The sequence below is a fragment of the Gallinula chloropus genome (genome assembly GCF_964237585.1).
Source record: "Gallinula chloropus genome assembly, chromosome: 14".
NCBI classification, from domain to species: Eukaryota; Metazoa; Chordata; class Aves; order Gruiformes; family Rallidae; genus Gallinula; species Gallinula chloropus.
Window position 1 is genome coordinate 15,108,132 of NC_140099.1, and position 21,652 is coordinate 15,129,783.

The window sequence follows — 21,652 nt, forward strand, 5'->3', positions numbered from 1 at the left end:
GCATCTTTTAATTAATAAATACCTCCCTCTTGATATTGTAACAGTCCAGAAAAGAACAAATAATAAAGGCTTTTAATTTTTCATTTTATGGAATCACAGAAATCATTTTTCATTTTGTGGAATCACCTGCCAATTTATCCTTCCCCATCAACTTCCTTCTTCTCACTCCCATAATTCTATTTGTCTTTTCAATGTTTATTCTGCTGTCTTGAAAAGCAGTTACCAAAACTGTATGAAACACAGATCTGTTCATATAAAGATCTATTGCAACTCTATTTAATTACAAAGAAAAGTGGGGTTTTTTGCTGTTATTTTCCATCTCTCAATATTGTAAAGCATTGTTTCTCTCTTAACTAGGTAAAGACATTTACTCAAGGCAAACTACAGAAATGCTGAGATCCTGTTGTTTCCTCGTTTCATGTAAGAAATTTACTGAAGCACTGAAATCAATACTTGCTTAAGCTGTGACAACCTTTAAAACAAATGAAGTGGTAGCTGATATTTGACTTTTCACCATGTTTTTTCGGCTTCAGAGGTGTTGCATCTTCATGGCAGACAGAACTTGTTTTGGTTCTGCTTCACTCTGATTTGGGATGGATATTTAAGTAAGTGGATTTTTTTCTTTGTCTATGCAGCAAATACCAAGTTTTGAGATACAGTGAATAGGTGCTGTGTACATGAAAATTCTCTAAGACTGTGACTGTTTGTCATTAAATTTTCCCAAATGAATATTTCAGTGTTGGCTTTAGGAATGATGTCATTAAAGCAAGCATCTATTTTTGGCCTACTTTATCCTCCACTGTGACATTCATTATTCATTAATCGAGGGTTAGTAACAAAAGGCAGTCAACTTTCTTTTGTTTGTGGTTGTTTCTGATTCACACATAGTGGTAGGAGGAAATACAGCTGTTGCAAACATTGGATACACAACAGTCTGACAGCCCATAGCATCTTTAGAGCTGGAGAGGCTGCCATGGGAACTAAAAGAAGTAAACCAATATAGCTATGCATTTCATTATTTCAGAGAATCAAGTTTTCAGATCAGTAACTCTGCAGCAGCCACAACACAGACAGACATGAGCTTGTTACCGATAATGCAATCCTCAGAACCTACTGACACCCAAAAGAAATGGCACTGACATCTTCAAAGGCAAGTTATCGGTAGCCAAAAACCAGAGTCTAGCTCTCTTTTCAGCAAATGAAATTGCAATCATCTTTTCTTACACACAAAGAAAAAAGCAGCAGGATTGACATAACTAAACTTCCCCCATCCCCATTTGTACTTTGTAAATCAGAGATTTTTGCCACTGTCTCAATTTCTATTAAGAGAACCAATTATTCTTCAGTCATTTCCAAAGCACCAAAGAAAATCTCTCTCTGTATCTGCAAATCTAAAGACTGTGGTCTTACAGGGAACCTTGCATTCATCTCCATTTTGTTTTGTTCATGACTGCTTTGTTTTATATGTATCATCTTCCTTCTCAGATACTTTATTCCACCTAAAAATGCTGTTAAGGCCAAGAACAACTGAGGCTCTTTAAAACTCATATTAATCTTTAACAAATCAAGTAGTTTGTGACTTAAATTTCATCTCCTCAATCCCCACACTTAGAGATACTATTAACAAAAACCATTCAGACTCAAATTACTGCATCTTGAGTAAAGTGAATAGAAATTCCTTCCCCATGACTTCTGCTGAGGTAGAAAGAACCATTGGCATTAATGTATAGTTTATCACTTACTTACTGAGGAGCACGTTGCCTTATGGTTGTCAAGTGTCTCAGTGCAGGCGAGGACACTGATGCTTATCTCTCAGACAGTGTGAGCTCCTCTGTTTCACAACACAATGAAATTTCTCCAAAAAATCCTTCCATAGTTCTGAGAAAACTGAAAAAAGGAAAAGAGAATTGTATGGGGCACAGGGACATGACTAGCCATAATCAAGGTACCAAGATCAAGGAGATACCAAATAACCAGAAAATTGTGAACTGTAATCTCAAAAGGAGAAAAACAGCCCAGGTAGTGACAGAACTGCTAGGCTGACCTCAACACTCTTCAAGGATATATTTTAAATAAAGCAGAACCCAATGGCATGTAGAAGTAATCAGTAAATGCAGTAAAACCCAGTAGGTTTTATTAACTAAAATGCAGAGGGGTTCTTGAAAGGTATTTAGCTAAAAGGGAAACGAATCAGGTTTTCTTGATAGGTTAATCAAGGCTATTATTGGAGAGAGGTTACAGGTGATGATCCTGGAAGACCAATCTGGGAAGACTCCTGATATTTTCAGAGTACATTTTGTAATGTATCTAATTATCCATATTTATAATGGATGGAATGTGGGAATGACAGAAATTGGAAGACACAGCCAATACTGAGAAGGAACAGATTATAATTTGTAAAGTAGCTATTAAATTGCAAATTTGTGTGGTGCAGATTAGAATACAACTAGTCAAGCTGCAGCACCAAGTTCAAAGACATACATTGGAGGACAAAGAAGAAACTTTATTATGAACAGTAAATGATACAGAAGAAAAGATACATGGGAATATTAACGGAATATGGGAAGTCTTGGAAAATAAAAGTCTTATCAATCAGGTAAATGTGTCTAGCACAGCTCTTACTAGAGCAGATGAAGAAAATTAGGGGAATAGGAATGTACACACTGACCATGAATTCAAGTGTTTCTAGCCACCTAACAAATTTAATTTTTAAGCAAACTTTTAAAGAGGGCTGCAAGAATAAAAGCACACAACTTTTAAGACAGAGATAGAACAGCTTATGGAAAAAAATTTGTAATTTTTCCTATTTTCCTTTATTTCTGCACTATATAACTGATTTGCTTATTCAGAGTAAATTCAGCCCGTTTTAGTCTTGTGTGGAATTGCTACACTCCATTACATTACCATCTTAGCAACCACAGATATTCATGTTTAATATTAAAAATCACGGATCCTATTGGCTTCTATGACATTAGATTAGGGATAAATATCGTTTTATGTTTATGTCTTATCTGTATCATGTAATCAGCAGGTTTGATATTCAATATTCCATGGATAGATGTCATTTCTGTTTCTGTTGATGATAAGCACAATGCCAAATGACTTAGCCCAAAAATTCAGACAAGTGCACTAACTTTAAGTGTCTCCATTTTTACTACCAGCAACGAATCACATTAAGGTGATTTAGACTGCAGCTACTCAGGAATCGGTGTATGCCAGGTCACACAAGTCACTGACAAAGCTATAAACACCCTGAGCACTCTGACTCTTGGGCCCACGAAACATCCATCAAACTGAAGTCCCTTTTTTTTCTGATGCATGTAACACATCTATGGCAAGGGGGGGGGGAAATGTTTTATACCAGATCTGAAAGCAATAAAATTCAGGTTCTGTGGAAATCTGAGCACAGGTATTCCTGAAGTCTTATGATGTCAGTATCAACATATAGATTTATTAAGTAGCAGATGTTTCCCTTGGACTATACGCTTTACCTGAAGGCAAGTTCTAGACCATGTAAACAGAAAGTACACGGAAAAATTCGTCTCAGAGGATTTCACTGTATCAGCCAAATTTCACACCCTCCATTTTGATCCCTGTCATTTTCTTGCCCATTGCTTTCTTTCACACATAGTTATGAGTGGTTAACATAACAAAAATTACTATAACTTGTGAAACATGGCAGAGATTTTTTTCAGCCTGTTTTCTTCATCTTCCACTATACATAAATACAGAGGCAGCATCATTACAGTACCTTTTAAAAGTCAAATAGAACTCTCAAATTCTTCCAATTGGGAATTTCAGTCAATTTGTAGTAAAACTATATTTCAAATTCATGTAGATACAGGAAATGTATCACAGGGGAAAATCAGAATACATCTGTATCGTCTTTTGTAGGCAATTCTAAAGCTGCTTTCAAGAATTCCACCTCTTGACCTTGGCAAATCTGAAGGAACTCTCTTCAGCACATGAGATCCCATTTGTTTCACCATGTGCTAGGCAAGCATGAGCATGATGCAATAACTGTGTAGAAGGTGAATGGGCCACACAAAGTGCCACACTGACATTCTTCTGTCTGCCTGCCAGACACAGATGATCCATCACAGCCTAAGCAGGAATAACTTCATGGGATTTAATGGAGTTGTATCATGTATGTATGTCTAATCTAAGTCCTAATTTTCTGATATTGGCAGAAATATTAAAAATATGTATAAGTATTTTCATATGGCACAACAGAACCACAGAATCCTTTTGTTTGGAAAAGACCTTGAAGATCATTGAGTCCAACCTTTAACCTAGCACTGCTGAGTCCACCACTAACCCATGTCCCTCAGCACCACACCTACACCTCTTCCAGGGGTGGTGCCTAAATGGCTTGCCTGGGAAGCCTGTTCCAATGCCTGACAACTCTTTTAGTGAAGAAACTGTTCTTAACCTGAAGTCTAAACCTCCCCTGATGCAACCTGAGGCCCTCTCCTCTTGTCCTATTGCTTGTTACTTAGGAGGAGAGACCAACACCCAGCTGGCTACAACCAGCTTTCAGGTAGTTGTAGAGAGTCTAGTCTCAGGCTCTTTCTCAGTAGAGGTCTCCTCTCAGCCTCTGTTTCACCAGCTTTGTTAATAAAGCATTTCTTATGGTCTAGACAATGAGTTATGACATTTACATAGTTGTTTCCCCTTTAAAAATCCAATTATTCCATTAGTTACTGCAGTCTGCATTCTTTAATACCTAATAGTTCAAATACAGTAATGAGAAAAGTACAGCTCTCAGCAGTCAGCCCTAATAAAGGGCAGTTTTTCACATACAAACCTCCCATCTGAAAACTTTCCTGGGAACAGTAGATAAACAGAAAATGAAACGGTGTAATAATAAATATATGCAGATCTTGAGTCATCCCAGCTACTAGGCTTTATGTTACCTCCAAGAATAACATCTTACACAATTTATAGAAGTTTCCTCCTTGCCATTTATAAATATTCTTGTATCATGGGAATAAGTGCATTATTATACTATGTATATATATCTGAAGAGAAAGAATAGTTGTACAGAGTATGTCTGCACAGCAGCTGCCTGAAGGGGTTTTGGTAGTGGTTATTCATACTGCAGGGGAGACTTTTCTTTCTAAGCTAATAAATAGTATGGTGGTTTAACACTGTGTCCATAGAAACCTTATGTCATTATATATTCTTACAGTTCCACTCATCCTCCTTATTATATTCCCTCTTACTTTAAGTTAACTCCCTTACTGCACTCTAAATTACAGGGTATTAAAAACTGTAGGTTTTAAGGCATGGACCATCTAATTTGGATTGTTTCTGCATCACCTTTCCCACTGGAGCCCTAGCTTTACAAAAATCTCTGACTACTGCTGCCACACAATCCGTAACAAAACAACTAAATGTGTTGCCACAAAGAAAGAGTCTCAAGCCCTGCCAGAAGACATAACTTTCTATCCTCTAAAAAGTTGCAATGATATTTCAAGGATGTACATCATTTTACCTAACTTGAAGAACCATGTGACCAAAGAACATGCAGTAAACACGAGACAGGAAAAAACCTGTAATTCCTCCTAAAAAAAAAGAGCTATTCCAGGAGTTAAGTCCTCACACTAGTTATGTGAGAAATGCTCCAGTTGTTCAACACAAGAATATCCTAAGTAGGTAGCAAAAAACCCCTGCTCAGACAATCTGTTTAAAGGAATGTAGAAAGCATTGCCTCCTCTGATATTTCAGGGAAACGTTTTTCTTTCCAGATAGTGGTAGAGGAACGGATTGCAAGGGTAACGGTCTGAATGCACCAGCTGGGAACTGCTGCAAGTCAGTGGCAGACTGCTGCAAGCAGCAGCAAAGAAGCTTGGAAAGCTGAAACCCGGAGCTGCCAGCAGGTGACAAAGCTGCACTGAGAAAGGACACTGATGTCAAATTAAAACTCAAGTAAACCCAGATTTATTTCATCATACAGTACACAGTGTGATGGATTTCGAGATTTTCTAGAATATTCTGTGAATATGGTGTGCAGATCTATTTGTTGGGATGCTTTCTGCTTGTGTATGTAGGCTTACTTTGGGAGACAGCCATAAGGAAAAGCAACCATGAAACAAAATCAATGTCTTGCAATAAACAAAGGCTCTCTAAAACCACACATGAACTTTTCAAGAAAGGCAAATCCCACAAAGGCAGAGTTCTGACATTATGAACAGATCTCTGTCCCAACTAAGCACATAACTGTTTAGGTCCTGCCAGACATGCAGGTTTTTCCAAAGAAACTCAGCCTACCTCTGGGCTAAGCATGCAAAAGTAGGTGGGCATCCTATGGGGTATTTCCTTTTTTTGAAATACATTTCTCTTAAGACTTTGCTTCTTCCACAAAAATAACCCTACACTGGTCTTAAAAATGCTGTACATTTTCACAGCAGTTAGGTGTCTACATTGGATGACAGATCAGGCAGAGGTATTAGAAAAGAAGGTGCCAGTTCAGTGAGTCTGTGTCAGGGTAGGGACAGATGCCCATCTACACTTGCAAATGTGACTCTCATATTCCTGCTGCTTTCATTCCCACCCAGTGTAGGTGTGTTTTAAAACCATGTTCTACTGTTATGTATTCAAAGGAAAAGGGGAAAATGCTCTGGTGAAAAAGATAGCCAACAACCCCCAATGCCATGTTTCCACTTTTTTTCGTTGGGAAAGGTTGAATCTTACAGGTTTTGTCCTGTTATTGCTTCTTTGACAAGGGTAGGCTCTCTGCAGCGATCTGTGTTATTTATTTCTGTACTTGTTTGGATGGATCAAAGTCCAGGATTGATTCAATTTCTGTTAAGGCTTATTTTTATTTAGTACATGTTAGTGGACCTAATGAGTTGGCACATGGCTATACATCTGGGTTACTTTTTAATTATATTTAAAATATTTTTTTCACAGACCAAAGGGAACCAAAGGCCAAAGGAACATAAGTCAGATCAATTAGAAATACATAAAACTTTGATATATGTTGCCATTGGAGGTCAAAAATTTCAGAGCCACAACAACTCTAGGATACTGTGGCTGTTGATTGAGAGGGAAGGATAGGAAACGGCTACATTTCCTCAGCGTTGCCTAGAAACCAGGGGAATAGTTGTGATATGTTTCTAAAAATGCTCACTTACATTTGGGTGTTCTAATTATCTACATGATCTCAAGGAAGTATAGGAACAATAGGGAGGAGACTATGAGAAATCCATCATTTGGGTCAGACAGAACAGCCTACTTGCTGCATGTTGGGAACCTCACGCTGAGAATTCAGGGAAATTCGAAATTTAGATAATGAAAAAAAAAATTAAATGTACAGAAATATTACTGTATGCAGTTCATTAAAAACAAAAAAAAGACAACAGAACTGTTTTCTGTAGCGTGATCTCTACAGCCAGTAGAATATTACAGCTAATGGGTAGGATGCCATGTAGAGGAGTGATTCTCATGCACTTACAGTCTCTCTAGTATCTTCACGTATCTCGAATGGAAGCTCTTTAAGATTACCTCTACAGCTAAAATCTACAGATTTAACTATTTGGATTATATCAAAGTCTAAAACAGAGACCCTGAAACACAAGAATGATGGTAACTAATATCCTGAAACCCTTTCCCCCAAACCTCTAATTTCACACACAATCAAAAGATCTGCTTTGGAGAAAAAGGGAAAAAACCACCTACCTGTTGGATTTGGGGCTTTCTGGATTTGCAGATTGTGCATGGAAGAGTGAGAGCAGATACTCTCCAGGACATTGCCCTCACATCCATGAGACATAAGAGAAAATGACAAAATGCTACCAAATTACTTTGTTTTGACAAAAAAGTAATTTGTGGCATCAACAGTTGACAGTAATTGAAATGTCATGGGAATAGTCAGAAAGACAAGACTGAAGACTGATGGGTTTCTAAGGCATATGTTCCCTTTCCTGACCTCTCCCAGACAAATTTAACACCAACTACATTTATGGATAATTTTACAGGAAACAGTATTAGATTGCCAAAATGTGTGCAACAGCTTGAAGCACAAGAACTAAGGCCATATTCAAAGAGTACTTCATATAGCTAATGGAAATATCTAAAATTATAAGGGAAGTCACAGGTTGACTGCCAACAACTAGGGGTTAGCAAGACATTTCAGCTGACTACAGAAAAAAGTTTTATGAAATATTTGGTAGAGTTTACACAAAGTACTAGGGCAGGTAAACTACAGGTTTTATCCTGCATGAATATTTGTGTGACTTACTGGGAGCTTTGAAGGAAGCAGAAATAAGGAAAAAGTGATTTTTAGTACCATCCCCTTGACTTTGCTATGATTTTGAACTACATTCAAACTATTTTTCACAGCATGTAAGGTAAAAAAATCTCTATTTAGCCTACAATTAAAAATAATTTCTAGGTGTTGAAAGGGTGTATCATGCAGCCTTTTTTGAGGGGGTCTGGCTGTGGAGGTGACTGCATTACCCTGGATGATCAGTGAGAAATAGTTTCGCATAAAATGTCCACACAAAGGGTTTTCTTGCAAAAATCTTTGGGAATTTCACATTGAAGGAAACAGCAACCTGCCTGACAGAAATACAAGCCTATCGCTTCTTCATGTAAGTCAAAATCCAGTACATCAGCATGAACACACCCATCAGTGATGGGACCAAACGCTGCTTTTCATAAGTTTACTTCTGCTGTTCATTTCTAAGGTGCTGTTTATTCTGAAAGACACTGAGAATGGGTTTCTTCAGTGCAATGCACTGGGAATGCTTCAGGCTCCGGACTTATTCGCTCCTCTGAAAGATGAGCAGTTCGCTGTAACTCACTCCCTGGCATCCATTATTCTTCAACTTTCTGTCAAGCTACAAGGAAAAGACTTAAAAAATCTGAGCACCTGTCACTGATGGGTTGGGAGTTTGACTCGGCTGCAAAGCACGGTTTGAGGAGACACCTTGGGGCCGAGTAGCGCCCCGCGCTTCCTCCGGCCCGCCAGCGCGGTACTGGGCATGCGGGAACGGGCACCCCACGGCGAGGCCCGGAGGCCGGGCAATGGGGCGCAGGCCCTCCCCGCCCGGCGCCGTGCTCCCGTAGCCATTGCAACGCCAGAGGCGACCGAGGCAGGCCGCGGCGGGCCAGGCCTAGCGCCACGCCCCGCCTGCCCGCCCGCCCGCAGCAGGAGACGAGCTGCCGCCTAGCTGAGCGCCGGTCTGCGCCGCCCCCCGAGGCCCGGTGGGGAGCATGGGGCTGAGGATGGAGAACGGTGTCAGGCGGAGCCAAGGTGCGAGGGGCTCGGTAGCGGCTCTGCGGTCGATCGGGGGCGCGGGGGGCGGTGGGGCGGTGGCTGGCTGCCTGCCTGCCTTCCGGCGGGGTGCGCTGCCTCCCAGCTCCTCCCGTCCCCGCCGGGAGCAGGGTGCGGGGCGCAGCGCTTCTCCCCGTCTCCCGCCAGGGGCTGGGGGCGGTTGGCGCCTCCCCTTTCGCCGCCGGTGCGTGATGGCGGGCATGTCAGCGCTGCTCTGCCAGGGCCGGGTGTGGAGCTGTGCGCCGAGCTTGCCCCGGGGCTGCCTGGCGCTTGGAGCTCGGGGGGGCTCGGGGCTTGCGCCTCCCGCGCTCAGCTGCCCGTGGCCGTGCCACCCTGTTGGTCACGCGTGGGGAGCAGGGCTCGGGGCCGCGCTGTGGGGCACGGTGAAAATAAACCGGGGGCAAGCCAAGCTTGAGAGCTGGGGATGTGAAAGGTTACGCATAAACCCCCTGAAAGGCTATAATCCTCCTTAATCGTCTGCTTTACAGCCTCCATCGCAAGGGTGCGTATGTATTTCAGCGGCGTTCGGTGCTGCTCAGGTGAACGCTGCAGGTTGCCGGCTGTCAGCCGCTTCGTTTTCGAGTCCTGTGTTTCTGTACCATTCAGAGTCAATTTTTTTTTCCCCCCTCCATAGCTGATATTCGTAGACTATAGCGGATTTTATCCCCTGTGTAGAACATCGCTTACTTGGTGCCTGGTTTGGTGGGATATTAGTGCAAGCACTGTTGAAAAATAAGACTGAAAAGCTTTGAAACTTTAATAAAGTGACTCCTTACCCTGATTTAACCAGCCAAGGGCTGTTCTTGTGCTCTGTTTCTATGAATAATTTTAGGGACATTTGTCATTCATGACAAGAACAGGCTTAAACTTGCAGAAACCTTCGCTCAAGCCAACTCTGGCTCTTGGAAAATATTTAAAATATTTTAAAGTCTGAACGGGATGCTGTGCATAGTATAAACCAATGGTAGGAATTAGTGCTGCATTGTAATGTCAGAATCATACGTAACTTCATAAGGTCATATCCTCTGAGACAGCGTTACGCTTTCATGTAACGTCTCAGTGTCAGTTCCAGTCTCTGGCAATAGCAATGGATGTCACTCCAGATGATGTCTGATATCAAAGCAGAGTTTGAAGATAAAATCTAACACTATGTGGGGATATGAAATTCAAAGCAAAAACTGCTGTCTTGTGCATCCAATTTTTATGCTCTCCTGCAGTGTGAAGGCAATTTTATTAATTTTTTTCTTTTTTCTGACTATTCTTATTTTTACTCTTAAAATATTTTTGTAGGCAGTCAGAAAGCATGCTGATTGTTGACCATAAAAGAGGATAAATGGGATGGAAGATCTGAATTTCATTTAGGTTGCAAGCAAGCATTGCATGAATGACTGCTATTTTAAACAAAAATAGTTCAAAAGTAGGAAAGAGTGAATGTGTATCTCTTTATATTGGAGGCTACTGCTTGCCTGCATAGGAGGTTATCATACTGTCAGTAATATGTGAATGGAAATCCTGAAGTCTAGTTTTCACAGACGCATACACAGGAAGAATCCTTATAGACAACAGGGACTAACACAGGCAGATATACTAATTCCTTACAGTGAGCTAACCTAGGAACGTGTGTCTGAGCAAACTTGGGAGAACAGATATTGGATTGCCTGCAGGCAGTTTAAGAAGGAGGCAGAATGCATCTTATTTGTTGTTTCTTTATAAAACACAGTTGCACCCACACACTGTTTATCCAGCAGATTTACACAGAAGAGGTGGGATACCTTATTTCATGTCCTGGTGTACTCCATAGGAAGTTTTTTGTTAGAAGAGAACAAGGCCTTAGACAAGACTGGCCTCCTCATTGTAAAGAAAGAATCAAAATTTTATACTTGTTTTATATCAGGGTTTCTGTTTTGTCTACCGAGAATACTGCATGAAAAGAAACATGTGATCTGTGTGTGTGTATATGTATGACTAAATAGGACTTGCATATAGGTCTTTTCAAATAAGGCTGAGATTTTTTTTTCATCAAAAATATTTAAGAATTAATTCTTAATGTTTTTTGCCTACTTCCATGTATAAGTCTCCAAGTTATTTACTGTAGTAATTTAAGGAGTTGGCTAATACACCAACTATTATTATTTGAGGTCTATAGTATGACCTATATTATTATTATTTGAGGTCATACATATTATTATTTGAGGTCTATAGTATGACCTCAAATAATGTGAATACCATAATTCTAAACCAGCTTTGTTGTTTAAATCCAGACTTTAAATCCATCGGACTGCTTAATTCCCATTGGCGGTGATTGGCACATACCTGAACAGCACTGAAATCATGTGCTTATTGTTGATCAATGACATGTATTTGTGTTATTATTACATCACAACGATGCAAAGTCATCATCATTGCTGCATGAAGGCTGCTGGTTGGTTTAGACAGTTTGCACAGGCTTCAAAGATTCTAAAATAAGATTAAAATGCTTTGCATATTTACAGAGAACACCATCCTATTTAGATTTTTCCTGCATTGCAGGAAATCCTTGCACTACTAACTGGAGCTGGAGGGGTCTATGCACATCTATGATTTGTGAACTTTTTTCTCTGTATTTATTCCTCCTGGTGCCACTTGGACAAACTCCAGCATTAGTTTGGTACCAATTCAGCTTTTCAGAAGCTGAAGTTGCCTTTAACCCGCAGGGAAGTTAAGAAGGAACCTACTTGTCTCATGAAGGAAGGAAGGGTGTTAGAAGTTCTGTTTGAAATGAAGTGCATTTAAACCGCAATTCGGAAATGTTAATCACCATCCTTAACTTTTTAGCAAATTAAAACCTTGGCTCAGCAAATCAGTTCAATCTGTGCTTAATTTGACCATTAGTCAAATAGTCTATTGAATGAGTTATTGTCACTTGATGTGACTAATCCCGCCTCCATTCAGCACATAGGTGAAATTTGTAACAGGCCTGAAGTGCCCGATTTCATACTGTTTCATTGAAGGTTTCTTGCTTCAAGTGAAGTATCTGCTGAAGTGAACAGGACTCACATCATTAACCCTACTAGCTATTTTGTTCAAAATTGCGCCCTGTAACTTGTCTCTGAAGCATAGTGGATCAAGGCTTTCTGGGTGAGGCGCTGTCAATGTTTGCTAATGGGTGGAAGTTAGTCACCGTGGGGGGGCTTCGTTTTGGGTACAGACTATGCTAACAAAGGAGATTGTTTTCGATAGGTAGAGAAGAATCTACATACAGTATGTCTGCGCATTTACACATGTTATCTGTTGGTCAGTTCGACAGCTGCTTTTTGGCACCAGAGAAGGGAGTGACAAGGTGTAAGAAACTGTGCAGACACCAAGGTGAGAGGAGGGTGGGATGAGGCGCCCCAGGTGCCAGTGAGAAAGATGCCTCTGCAGCCCCTGGAGAAGCCCAAGGTAGTAGTGGGTGTCCTCCCAAGCCCATGGAAAAGGCCGAGAGCCCACCTGCAGCCCGTGGAGAGGCCCCACGCTGGAGCAGGGGAAGAGTATGAGGAATGCCTCTCCCTGGCTAAGAAGGAAGACAACTCATGAGGAACTGACCAAAATAATGAATGAAGTGAAGTCTGCTAAGCAGAGAAGGATGGGGGGAGGTGTTTTAAGATCTGGTTGTACTTCTCATTATCCGACTCTGGTGTCACTGGGTGTGTAGTTGTAGTGTAATAAATTAGATAGCTTTCTTGCCTTTATTCTGTGCTGAGTCTGCTTCGTCTGTGACACTAATTGCGAAATGATCTCTCCCTGTCCTTACCTTGAATCCTAAACCTCTCAATTTATATTTTTCTCCCCTGTTGAGCTGAAAGGGGGAGTGATCATGCAATTTTGGTTGGTGTCTGGTCTCCAGCCAGGGTCAAACTACCACAACTAGGCAGAAGGTGACAGTTCTCTAAGTCTCTGTCAGGGTAGGGACAGATGACCATCTATTCTTGCAAATGTGACTGTCATATTCCTGCTGCTTTCATTCCCACCCAGTGTAGGTGAGTTTTAAAATCGTGTTCTATTTAAATCTATTCAAAGGAAAGGGGGTGAATGTCCTGCTGAAAGACAGCCTTGTCCAACTGAAAGGGGAGTGATAGAGAGGCTTTGATGGGCATCTCACCTCCAGCCAGGGTCAAAGCACCACAACGTATCACTTAGAAGTAGTATATGGACACTTCTGGAACAACATCCCTCACATACCCTTCCAGAAGATCAGAAACCATGGGTACCACTGCTAACTCTGTACAGGACTGACTTAAGTTCATTTGCCTCTGCCTGCAACTTGTATCACCAAACGTGCTGCTGACAGGTAAGAGCTGTTTGTTTCTGCTTTTGGAGTATGAATAGAGCAGTAACCTGCATTGAAAACTTTCCTTCCTGGTCATGCAAAGCCAGTAGCTAGGAAAATTATAACAAACATTTTTCAGTAATTACTTCATCAGATATCCCTCAGCATATTTTAAGACTACTGCATACACCTACTTCATTAGAATTCTTAAATTTATCAAAAGATTTTTTTTGAATTTTTAAACTAATACAGTTTTGGTTGAAGAATAATTTACTTTTACGCAGAATACTATGAGATTATTCGTTGTAAAGGACTGAGAGACATAACTCTTGGGCATCAGGAGTAGGTGCAAAGAAGATCTTGTGTGTAATCCAGTATTGTGGGTGTATAAATAGTGCCCAGCTAATAATGGCTTAGGAGATTATGTATGGTGCCTATGTCAGGGAGTGATACATTGCATCATTTTCATCATATTTTGCCTCTGGCATGAATGATCCCATGCAAAATTCAAATAGAACATTTAGGACTTTACTTGAAAGTAGGGATATTGTGGCTTCTTGGAGTTTTATTCATAAAGTTTTGCTTCAGAAAATAACAACTATATTTAGTCCTCTGGTGGATTTTTCCATTTCTTAATAAATCTTAAATGTGATTTTGTTAAAGCCAGTTTGACATCCAAGTCTTTGAACTCTCAGAATTCATGGGAGTTTTGTTAGCACTGAAAGCAGAAGTGGGTCTGGGGAACTTCTGTTCTGCTTGTGTCAAGAGGAAAAAAAATGCAGGTGTAATTATGAAGTGCTTGGTTTTGCTCCCCTGTAACTTCCAAATAAGAATGGAACACCAGCAGTGCATTCAGTAACCAGCTAAGTCTCTAAGGTCATAGTTGAAATTCTTTTGTGATTGCACAGATGCTGCAGAAAAGCAGTGGAGACTTGCCATGTTATGGCCTGTTGTCTATAAAGGTAGCCTGTGGGTGGTTCACGGCCCTCTGCCAGCTACTCCTCTTTCCAGTTCTGCATCTGTTAGCTGACTTCACCCAGCTGTGAGTCAGAAGTAGGAGTTTTAGTGGTACAAATGTCAGTGCCTGGGTAGGAGAAAGCCCAGCCAATTAACATTCTGTTTTAGTGAAAGTCATTCTGGTTTTTGGCCATTCCCACATAGGCAACTAGAGGATGAGCAACTAGTCATCCAAGGAGAAGCAAACAGAGAAGAGTAAACTAGATGGCCAACTATAACACCTATTGCACCTCATCAGCCACCACTGAGCAAATAGGGGATGTTAGAGTGAGGGGGGAGGACTGCAGTAAGGAAATGGCAGCAAATTTAAAGGAGTTGAGGAAGTATGGTAGGAAGATGCAAGTCACATCAGTAGGAAAGCAAGCCTTATTAATAGTATAACTAATAGAGCCTCTTATTATTTTGAATAAAATGTATCACCATGCAAATATAAAAGAATAGTAATCACTTTTTTAAATAAGTTTGGATCCTGTGTGAGTTTTTGTAACTAGGCCCATCTCTTCATTTACTCTGAGATTGCAGTGTTTGCTCTGTATGTTTCTGTATTGTATTCATATGCACAAACATTTCTGTAGCATAAAGAGTTAATTGATACTTTGATTTAAAAAATCTTGTAGTACCAAAAAGGGAAGAACTTTCTATTCCATTCCTAGTTTCATTCCATTCCTAATTTCATTCCTTTCAGTATGAACTTTTCAGAAATGTTAGGTTAGATAATTCAAAGTTTCTGTCCTAAATCCTTTAGGATTTCACAGGCATTATTTATACTGCTTCTGTTCCCTCCTCAGCATTCGTACAGCATTGGTGCTGTAGTGTACTGTTATTGTGTGCAGAGGTGGAATGAAATGATAGTAGGAAACCCCCTGAAAAATTCACTACACTAGTAAGTAGAACAAGGGTGGTAGTGATAGAGCATCCTTGACTTCCATTAAATTCACAGCACAAGCCCCCTTCAGCATGGAGTTGCCTGAACATTTAGACAAAGGTGTCTCACTGGTTTTGGTTTTAGAGCATTGAGAGCTTAGGGAAGAGAAAGAACTGGCAGTGGAAGAGATAACAGCACCAAAGCTTTCTAAATGAGTGCATTGCAAAGCATTTGTCAGCTTGGGTTGAGTGCCCTTATCAGCCTCAAGGAGAGCAGTTCTAGTCCATCACAGTCAGGTGCTTCCTACATTTCCAGCTGAGAGGTAGCCACTGTGTGGCTTCTAGAGCCACCGGAAAGCCAGTGCACAAAAGGGTTGGCATCTCAGCGGAGTGATGAGCACATTCCTCTGGGATACCTGGGGAGACCTGAGATCTTCATCTGCTGGGGGCTGAGGATTGTTTGAACCCAAGCTAAGGTCTGGGAACTGCTCTTAGGAAAATACAGGGTTCATACTTCTCTACACATGTGGAAGTTTTGTGGCATGTAGTGCTGGATTTAGATGCCTGTATCTAAGATTGTGCCTATCATTTCTATTGTTGTATGTATTAACTTTTAAATAACAAATCTTGGTGGGTAAGGGCAACTTGAATGGGTTTTTTGTTTGATTTTTTTTTCAATGTCTGAAGTGCAGGTTTGTTGTAAAAATAACAAGTCTAATGCTTGTGTTTAAAATCCTTATGAGAACATTGTAATTCTTTCCAGTACATATTCATGTTCTGAATCTGAAATAGCATTGTAGAAATATAATTTCCATAAATTCTACATATCCACTAACAACTAGAAAACAAAGTAACAAATAGAAACCACCAATTTCCATCATTTTTAGGCTGTAAAATTAGAAATAAAGATAGAATGCATTTTAAATTAAAAGATAATATAACCAAAATATCTTTAAAATATCTTTTGAATAATATAATTATTACTTAACCTTAGATACCAGCTGGAAAAAATTACAGAGAAAGGTTTTTTAAAAGCTTTTCTCTTCGTTGTTGTGTAGTATCACACACTTACAGGGAAGGCTTATGACAAGCAAGTATAAACATTAACTAGGAACTAAAAGATTAAATTAATTTTAAGAAATACTTAATTTTTACGCTCTCTGTACTTTATGAGAATACACAGCATGAGAATCCTGATTTTACATTCAGTTTGGACAGTTCACTTACAGCTATGAGGAAATGTATGTTTATATCATATAGCTATATGTATAGTATGTCAAAGATCGGAGTCCGTTACACGTCTTAGTTTCTGAGGTTTCAATCTCAGAAAATAATTTCATAAACTATATGAAATGATCTTAATGAATTTCAAGTCCAGTTCTGGAAATCTATTTACATCAAACCTTCAGTTTGTGACTGGAAGTTTGTATTAAATGCAGACTTTCTATTTCTTCTTATTAGTCAGGAAAATTCATCACCGCAAAAGCTGCTAAATACTGGAAGTATTGGGATCAATTCTGCTAACACCAGTTCAGACAAGTAATCTTACTCCCAAGTAATTTATCATTGGAGAACCATCAAAATTAGTAGAAAAAAATTCACTGAAAAAATTCTCATTTGCATGCATGGGTTTTTGGGAAAAAAAAAAAAAGAGGGAAAGTAGTTGAAATAATTCTCTCAGTCCTAAACCACTACAGCTTCCATCACTCCCATAGCTATCCAGGTGCTCTAATTACTGTGCTTTGTAGTTCTGTCATTTTGTCAGGTTTATATTTGGTTAATATGCAATTTTTTTGAAAATCCCATGTCCTTTAAAATTCTCTCCACATATCTAGGCCTTCAGTTTAGATTCTGCTGTTGTGCACATAACTTTGTAAATGCAGATTGAATCTAAACAAATAACTAACTGTTCAAAGCTGTAGACAACCTGAAAATACACTTCTGAAACATTTGAATGTTAATGCTTTGTATCTCCCTTCAATTGTTTTGTACAAACAGTAAAATCCATCAGATATTCTACACATAGCAAATCCTCCAGTTTCTCCTCAGGTACTGGCAACATACATCTTAAATGTTTTATAGCTCCAAATATTTACAATTAAAACTGAAGATACAAGGAGGGTAGTATAAGTTAAATTAGTATAGGAATTATGATGGAAAGTCTACATGAAGTAGCCTGAGATCCTAAGAAAACAAAGGTTTGCTTGTTGTTCTTTGCCTCTTCTTCTTGCCACAGTAAAGCATTATTTCAGCCAAATTAGTATCTTTGAGTCTTTTTCTGTGATGAATTTTCTAAATGATTTGGGAGAACAGGTGGCTCGGAGAGAGACTGTGCCTCAAATGCCCTCATTGATGAACGGGTTACAAAAAAATACCTCAATCACATTATTTGGCATTAGAGTTGGAGACCGTAGGAGCAAGCACTGTGGGATATCACAGGAGGATTGTAGGAAGCCACCATCATAACAAGTTCTGCTGTTTATAGAAATATTTTTAAGTTAAAGACTGCTCTTTAATTGAAGCTATAGTAAAATTTACAGTTTGCCAGGATAGAGCCACCAGAATCCAAATCAATATTAAGAAAAATACAGGGTTCAGCATGAACTTTTGCCCAGTAAGGAAATATTTTAAACAGTAAGAAAATGTCGTTTGTTAATGGCATAAAAGCTTTCAGGAGGTCCAGGTGCTAGTGGGGCTGCAATCCTGACATTTCAAGGGTACCCTAAAATCTGAGCAGTCAGAAATACTTTCCTCCAAAGGCCTCTACTTCTCAGAAAATGGTTCAATGCTGTAATGTCGTAGCTATTTCCTAAGAGGGTTCAGAGATAGCTGTGAAAGGACTGAGCAGTGGTGTTACTGGGAATTAGCAGGAGTTGGGTTGCAAATGCATCTGGTTGAACCAGGCCTTGAAGGCCTACCTCAGTGGCACAGAAGTTACAGCATGGAGGGGGAACTGAGAGTTAGCGCAGGGGCCCTGAGGACCTGCTCAGAGGTTGTGACTGCTTGAAAAATGGTGGTGTGTTTCCAAGGTCTTCAGGACTTACACAGATCAGGGGTTTTTTGCATGGATTGAATAGAGGAGACTGAAATACTTTAACCTTTCTGAGAGTTTTTCTTGCCTGTGACATAATGACGCTAGATAGACGGGGGTGAGCTCCCCCCAACCCTCTCTCCCCGCGCCCCTGCCCAGCCTGATATAACTTAGTTGTAAAGGACAAAAACGGTAGGTAGGCATCAGTTTTTTCGATAGAGTTTATCCGTGGGCCATCTGCTGGCGATGCAAAGGAAGTGAACGCTTCAGAATCGTCTGGTTTACCGGGAGTGCTGAACAGACACGTTGCCTGCTCAAGTCAGTCCTGATCATCTTTAACTCAGGGCAAAGGCATTCAGTTTACCTGAAGAGGATCCGGTGTAGTTACATCTCTGCATCTTTGAGATGCCCATGCTTACCTCTCTGTGATTTTATCCTGTAAAAATGAGTTAGAGGTGGCCCTGCAAGCATTTATCTAAGAATATATGTCTCCTGGAATTACACCTTAGCTCTGAAGTACAGAAAATACTGGGATATTTAGATTAGTTTGAGCCATTGTGAATTAAACCCTTGTGATTCTGAGCTGTCGCTATAATACAGGTTTCTGGTGTATACATTGGAGGGTTTTTTATCCTTAGCACAAATTTGTATCTATGGAAGTATTATAACCTAGCATTCAAGTCCTTACAAAGACTAGTATTCTTTAAACATGACAGGAAGTCATGAGTTTCAGAGTGGGTATCCAGCTAGACACTGAATACTACTCAAATGTGAGAAATATGATACTTAAACCTTGTAGACTAAATAAGGCCATTATTGAGAAAGGTCTGCAAACGTTCTGGAGACAGTCATGCTAAATCCAATAAATTCTTGCTGGTTTTTTTAAATTTTAATGGTTTTTAAATCTATTTTTAAACCAAAAATAGAGATTAAGAAGGATTGTACCATGAGGGGTATTTAAATGAGCCATTTGAAATTGGTCCAGATGAGCAGGAATGTTGTCCTTTGACTTTTAAGAAAGGAGCACAAAGATACAATAATTGCAGGACAGAGCTGAAAAAAATCTGCAGTAACTTTTTCTTTTTTTCTTTTTCCTACTGCTGGTCTGTCGACTTCATGAAAGGCAGTGGGAGCACTATTATTGCAGACACTGCCCCTAGCAGAGGGGCCCATACTGTATAAAGTCTGTCCTGAAGTGTGAGGCCCTCATACTCCTTCAAAATTGCCTTGATATTTGTTGGGCTTCATAAGACTGTGGATTGAATTTATTGATCCAGATTTTGTGTAATTTCACAACAATGTCCCAAGAAAGTACTCTGCAAATTTCCATGTTTGCTAATTTTTATTTTAGTTTCTCAGGGCGTGTTTTGTTGCTTCCCAAACTAACCCTAGTCACTTAAAATTTGGAAAGGATTTTTATAGGGGCTTTGGGGAAAATATAACATTATTAAAGGAACAATTTGTTTTGCTGGAATCTTTACTAATTAGTAGTCAGACACCATGTTAACCATCTTGAGCAACATGCTGTTGCACTTGTAGAGCTAAAGAATGTGGTAGTTATATACGTAATTGCAATAGTATTGTAACAGGCTTTATATAACACTGGGAAATAGGAAAAAAAAATCCCAACACTCAAAACTGGACAGCCAGGTGCTGGGCATGCAGGAGGTAAGAAGCCATGAGAGGTGGAATTAAGGGGCTTTTAGCACATGGCTTCTTGTACACACAAACCACCCCCAAAGTCAACTTGTAGTTATGTCTGCCTTTGTCAACCCTGCTGAAGGCCACAGAGAAAAGATTCTCACTTATCTTGGGTAGGTCCAGCATGGTGCTTCATCTGATGAAGGGTAGCAAGCTAGGGGTGGTCTCTAAAAGTGTAGAGCAGTAGTTACTGCCCCAGCACTGTAGTGCCTTCAATTGCTAGGAAACGCTTACGTGGCAATTGCAGACTTTTCAACTGACAGATGAGAAGTAGGATGGGAATGGGAAGACCATATGGACCTTGATAGTAATAATAAATTTGGAGAAATTGTCTGCACAGTTTTATAATTGATGTTAAGTAAGAATGATATATTTACTCCATTAATCTTGTTTGTTTTGTTTTACCTTTTAAACTGGGCCTTGGAAACCTTAAAGGAATGCTTTGTATACACTAATATTTGTATTAATAGGATAACTCCTGGTAAAATTTGCTTTCAAAATTCTTAATTCAGGTGCAGATTTTTACATCATAGGCTGTGTAACAGACAGTAGTTTTGAGTCTGACAGTACAGTATTTATTTTCAAGGAGGAGATGTAAAGCTTTTAATTCCCATTCCTTCATTTTCTGGAACAACTGGTCACGTAATATTTTATCAGCATCTACACTTGTCTACAGAGTTCCCCATCTATTGAACTGATGGAAGATTGAATGGCAAATCAAATCCCTGTTACATTACCAATAGATTTTTGAAGTAATTTGTTCTCATTGGTAGGATGATTTTCACACAAGCATAATTCCTTCCATCTGTTAAACTCGCGTTCTAGTATAATACTGCCCACGGTCATTGTCTGTGTAGAGTCATGTTAGTCATTTGATGCAATGATAAAATTTGATCGATACATCTTTAAAGAAATGGGAGATTATCATAGATAGAAAACTCTGGTCATATCTCTGTGTGGTTTAATGAGCAATGTAAAGTTCAGACTGAAGTGATCTAATGGTTTCTTCTGCAGTTAACTCCATGAGCCAGTAAAAGCTCTACCATCACGTCTTGGTGTTTGGATTAAGTTACTTAATGGCACTGTTGCACGTCAGTAATGGTGCAGCATTTAAAAATAGTTTTATTCATCTATGAAAAAAATCCTCTGCAGTCATTTGCAAGTTATCTGGGGAAAGATCCTCTGTTTTATCTTGTCTGTCAAAATACACATTTTCTTGTTTCTAACATTTGTTTCATTTGACATTTTATTAAAGTGAGTGAATACCCAGCTGTTGGCATTCCTAGATGTGGTCCAGCAAGTCCATTTAAAGGGCACTTGAGTACTAAGAGCAATGGTGAGTAACACATGCTTTTATCTGAGGGTTGGTACAATTCCTTTTCATGTGAATTTATTGATTTTTATTATTAAATCATATTTAGAATTAAAGCCTTTGGATTGAGCTCAGGAGGTGAAGTTTAATTGTACT

General features: G+C 39.6%; 1 protein-coding gene across 1 annotated transcript in view; it reads left to right on the forward strand.

The window, feature by feature from the left end:
• Window positions 1-9,222: 9,222 nt before the first annotated feature.
• The window catches only part of SPATA7 (spermatogenesis associated 7), a gene marked incomplete at its 5' end in the record, with an annotated part of 39,454 nt that continues 27,024 nt past the window's right edge, over window positions 9,223-21,652 (forward strand). The window contains 2 exons of the mRNA XM_084270728.1: window positions 9,223-9,262; window positions 21,440-21,520. Of these exons, the coding sequence (XP_084126854.1) occupies window positions 9,223-9,262; window positions 21,440-21,520 (121 nt within the window). The remainder of the gene's footprint in view (window positions 9,263-21,439; window positions 21,521-21,652) is intronic.